Consider the following 5,508-nt stretch of genomic DNA (forward strand, 5'->3'; position numbering starts at 1 on the left):
GGGCGTCGAGCAAGGTTCTCCGTTGGTTACGCCGCTCCCTGCGGACGAGCCACCAGGTGATATGATATATCTCGTGCCACTGTGTCCTGCATGCTGATAACACTGGTCTCCTATATCTAAAGTGTATACTTAATCATGAGAGTGAAACGATCTTTCAACGAGGATGTTCTTCCTCTTTTCAAGGGAAATTGAAAGTCATTAGTGAATTCGTTCGCGTGAGTTGTATGACATCGAGACGTTCCTTCATCCATAGGCAAATATATATATATATATATATAAGAATGTTGACATAGGAATTCTTTTGTGGTTTTTTTTTATTCGTATTTATATTAAATTGATATGATATATATTTTATATCTACAAGAAACGGGTGAAATTCGAGCTTTATTTTATTTTCGTCGATGAATAGAAAATGACAGAACGAAAGGTGGGAAAGAGTGAGAATTCAAGTTTTTTTGAAGAAATATTATGTTGTACTGTCTCGATGTGAAATTATTCTCGCTTCACTGGGTCCAAGAGGATTCAGTGGTGGGGATGACTCTCGAACATACTATGTACGCAAGAAGTGCTCGAGCGAATGACGAATAAATATTATACATACTTCGGTTCTTTGGCCTACTGCAAGCATTCGTAATAATTTTACTAATAAAAATTCATCAGTTCATTTTTTTTTTTTATATTTGATGAATTATCAAATTCAATCAATTAAAGGGAAACGCATTTCAATTTTTTAGTATGACATAATTTAAATGCATTGAAGGTCAAGATAAAAATTTATGCAGTATAAAAAGTATGTATCAAGTCGTTATTAACTTATTGTTAGTTCTATATCTAATCGATCCATTCTCATTATTTTTAAATAATAATAAGAGATAAATATCACTTAATATAATTAAATATAATTTCATTTTTTATTTCATGATTATTATAATTTTTAAATTGCTATTCTTCCATATTATGTTGAATTAAACAAATTATAGTATATAAGTGATAGTCAAAGATATAGTATTGGAATAAACTAGTTGAATTTTTTATTGTAATTTATTTCGTTTTGGCGGTAGTTTTGAAATGATTTCAAACCGTTTTGATATTGAATGAACATATTTTTTTTTTTAATTTTTTACTGATGTATCAAACCTGTTGATATATTTCATAGTGTAATGGATTTGAACTTTTAAAAAAATTGATATGAAATATAAATTCAATTTATCATCATTTATAATAAATTCTCAGAACTTTGTAATAAACATATTTATCGAATTAAACTATAATGATGACTCTTCATCATAAATTAACCCGTGTTAGAAATCATTAAATGACTGCTGACAGAATTAATTTCCCAGTAATGACCATACTGACGTTTCCCCTCTCTTTCATTCCTCGCAATTTAATTTCCATTATCGTAAAAGAATTCCAGTATAAGCAAACCAAGACGACGAAAGGTGCAAATGAAACCAGTGAAAGGGAATGTTCCTGAAAGTAAATCGGCCTTGGTGAAATACCAATTCGATTTGTGAAATATTTTCGTCTTTTAGTTTCGTAAATTTTAAATATAATTAGTGTAATTAAATATGTAATTAAATATAAATTAAAATGAAAATTCAAAGTATTTGCATTAAGGGGATTATTTCATAATAGCATTTCTTTGATAATTATATATTAGGAGAAAATTAACGATAAATGATGTTTTATATTTTTTCAATTTAATATATAATATAATTATTTAATATATTATTTTTTTTTTTTTAATTCGTTTTCTACTTTTAATATTATTTATTTGCTATATGCTCGAGCTCTTCTTGTGGATATATAATTGTTCACTAGGGAAACCTCCTAAGAACCAGTCAAGTCAAACTAAATTCAAGCAAAACATTGACCTTTAAATTTCTTCAAGTGTTTGGATTCTCAATCCCTCTTCGTTTTTCTCTATCTATCATTCTATATAGTCGAAGTCAATAAAGATAAAATTTTGTGTCTCTAACTGCTATATGCTCGTGACTAATCCAGAGTTTATGATAAATAAATACTGTGTTAGGTTATGTAATGAATTCGTTCGCGCCAATGATTAATTGTCGTTTGTTTGGTGGGAGTACAAAGTAATGCTCTGTTATAAACTTTTACCGCCTAAGCACATAATTGCACTGTGCTGGAGCGAATCAATTGAAAGCATCAGTCACATGCAGAAAAAGAAGTTGTTTTCCATATACGTTAAATGTCATGACAAAAATTATTGTAGTTACGTTAGAATATTTTTCATATTGAATAGATTTATCTCATTTTTACTTGTTGCATACAATGTTTGCAATGTTTTATGCATTGCAAATTTCTTTTCTTCATGTAACACATGAATCTTTTAATGCAAAAAAGAAAAAATTTTGTGATAAAGAAATATTCAATATTCGAAGGATGAAGAAAATTAAATTAGAATAAAATGCATAACATAACATTATTTGATTAATTAAATTTTATATATATATTTGTATAAATTTTCAATATTTAATATTCCAAACAAATTTATACGATTTAATATAGAACTATCAACGATAAATTTTTATCTTAAGTTTAAATTAATAAATTTTAAAACCACATTATTGAAATGACTCAATAAAAAAATTGTGAAAAAAAATTGTAAATATACATAATTTTTTCACTATCTATATGTTTTGACTATCAAAAATAAAAGGATAATTCTTATTTTGAGATTCGAAATTGTCGATAGAATTCTTTTTTTAGATCTACATAAGTTCGATAAATGGAAAGTAAAATAGAATCAAAATTTTTTTCGATCCAGAATATCTTTGGCATAAAACAATTTTGTAGCTCTCATGATAAACTCGAGTGCATCGTTTATTGAAGCGTTCGTGCAGAAAACTTGAATTAAAGCTTTCACAGTTTTATCTGAACCGAATTTTAAATGGCTATTTTTTTCTTTCGCTAGAAACTAATTTCTTTTTCTGATATTTTTTTTTATTGAAATATTATTAAACAAAATACATTTTTGTTTATATATCGAATAACTACACGTTCGCATAATTGTAAAGTTAAACGTGATATTCTTATCCTAACATAACCTCTATTTCTCTATAATATTTTCATCAACTTTCAATTGTTTATAAATAAAAAATAAAATTGAAAATGCAATTTTTTTCATCCTTGATTTTCGCTTGAAAAATAATTTCTTAAATTTTTGGATATTCTCCTGGATAGTTGAATATATTTTTTTCATTTTATTTTTTTAAAAATACAATAGTGTCTAAATAAATCACAGTATCGAGATCGAGAAGCGTTAATTATCGAAGGAAATAAATACTCTGAGAATTATTGAACAACTGTTCCACTTTCAAGAATTAGTGAGTGTGACATTTAAGCGAACAGAAAATACAATAGTTAACTGTTTTAAATGCACTATTATAATTCTAAAACTTGATCTCATTTTCTGTATTGTTGGATCTCGAAATAATATTTACATTTCACATTCAAATACCTATAAAGTTAACTTTATTCAATAAATAAATGAAAAGTTGGAATAATAAATTAAAATTACATCTCTTTAAGAGTTTAGAAATTACATTTTTACATAAAATAAAAAATGTTTTATAAATAATTATGAATATAAAAATTTGTAATAAATGTTTATTGATATTAACAATTACTTTAAACAAAGAAAAAATCAATATATAGAAAAAAAGATAATCATTTTGATGAAATCAAAAATTTGATTTTAATTTATATTTATTCAACATCTTTTTTTTTTAATCATCGTTTTTGTTTTAATATGTTTTAATATATTTTATCATTCAACAAAACTTTGGTTATAATAAATGTATATTTAATACGATATTTGATGAAAAACTTTTGAACTGTAGTGTACACATTTTAAATCAACTCGGTTCTCGATCGGTAAGATAAAACTGTCATTTTCTTTTCTATTAAATGTATATTATTATCTAGAAAAGTATAACGCTTATGGTAGTATTAACTTGTCGACAGTATACATCGTTGCTCGAAGGTGTTGAGAGACTCACCTTCGAAGAATAAATCGATATTATGCAACTATCTATAATAATGTAAGCACTCGGATAGCACTTAGATATTCGATTAAATACGATGGATTTATTAAAAACGTATTAAAATTTATTGAATTTTTGACAAGACTTGATTCATAGAATATAAAAAAATTTTAATTTCTATGGAAATAATATTTGAAATAATAAAAATTCGGCATATTTTAACCACCGATTCTCTTCAATATTTATCTTCTTTATACGCTTAATATGATTAAAATAAAGATAAATAACTCTTCCTTTTTTTTTTTTTTTTAAATGTGAAAACCGATCCTTATATTTATGACTGATAAAAAATAAAATTTTATATCTCTGTTGACATTTCATCAGTAGCAACGGTCACAGAAAAGGATAGTAAAAAAGAGGAAAAGTAAAAGATAACGTAGCTTTTAAATTTCGACGACTAGCCTTACCTCCTCTTCTATTCAGAGTCACGGACCATTATCAAACTTGGCTCGAAACCGGTTAAGTCTAGTTTCTTTTACATTTATCATAATAACACGATTTATTCTTTTGGCAAATGATTTTCGTATTTCACCATCATCCTCAAAAAAAAAAAAAAGATAATATCCTTTTCTTTTTCTTTTCACTTCAAATTGTATTCCTTTTATTATTTAATCTTATATTAAATTTATTATTATATTATATTTATTATTAAAATTATATTAAATTTTTATATTTTCATTAAAAAAAAACCAAAAAAATTTTCATCGTTGCACTATTATATTTATATCCATTTTTTTCACTGATGTGAGAAAGATTTATCTCACGTTTCAATCAACAATCGTAGCGCATCGCATCAAACGATTCCAAGGAACATTTTCTCAAACACCTCGATCTCTAAAGTTCTCACGTTTATCCTGGACGTCAATTTTTATCACCACTTTTATCACCAAGAATACTTATTTCGGTTTTTTGAAATCGTAATCGTTTCTTTTGGGTTAGGTCGACGGTCATGGCGCGGAAACGGGACCGGAACTCGACGAGGAGATGGAGAAGGTTTTCGCAATGGATACCGGAGAGAAGTTCGACGTAGCCCGACTCGGTTCCCCTTCAGAATCGGCTGGATCCGATCGAGAACGAGAACGCGGACCACCATCGCGATATGGAGATCGCGACTTCAATCGTACGTGATCTTGCATACATTTTTCCATCTTATTCTTTTTTTTTTCTTTTCTTTTCTTTTCTTTTCTTTTCTTTTCTTTTCTTTAACCACCGACAAGCTTTTGTAGCTTTTGTTCGTATAACATTCCAATGTCAATAATTCCTCAGATCCTCAGAGACAGAAAAATAGTTACGTAAATCAATTTTTCTTGCGATTCAAGGTTAAAACAATTCTACTTTCCGATGTACCGCGACATTATTTATTCTTTATATAATATTACGAAACGGTAGAGAATACTTACGATTTTTTTTTTTTTCTTTTTTTTTTTTTTTTTTTTTT

At 26.9% G+C, this 5,508-nt stretch overlaps 1 protein-coding gene across 5 annotated transcripts in view; it reads left to right on the top strand.

Annotated features, from left to right (window-relative positions):
• LOC102674506 overlaps positions 1–5,508 on the top strand; it is a 51,375-nt gene that overhangs the window by 44,568 nt on the left and 1,299 nt on the right. For all 5 annotated transcript variants that reach the window (XM_031514550.1, XM_006624437.2, XM_031514554.1 and 2 more), the window contains one exon: positions 5,010–5,190. In XM_031514550.1, coding sequence (XP_031370410.1) covers positions 5,010–5,190 — 181 coding nt within the window. The remainder of the gene's footprint in view (positions 1–5,009; positions 5,191–5,508) is intronic.

This window comes from Apis dorsata, unplaced genomic scaffold, assembly GCF_000469605.1.
Source record: "Apis dorsata unplaced genomic scaffold, Apis dorsata 1.3 scaffold_1057, whole genome shotgun sequence".
Classification (NCBI taxonomy): domain Eukaryota; kingdom Metazoa; phylum Arthropoda; class Insecta; order Hymenoptera; family Apidae; genus Apis; species Apis dorsata.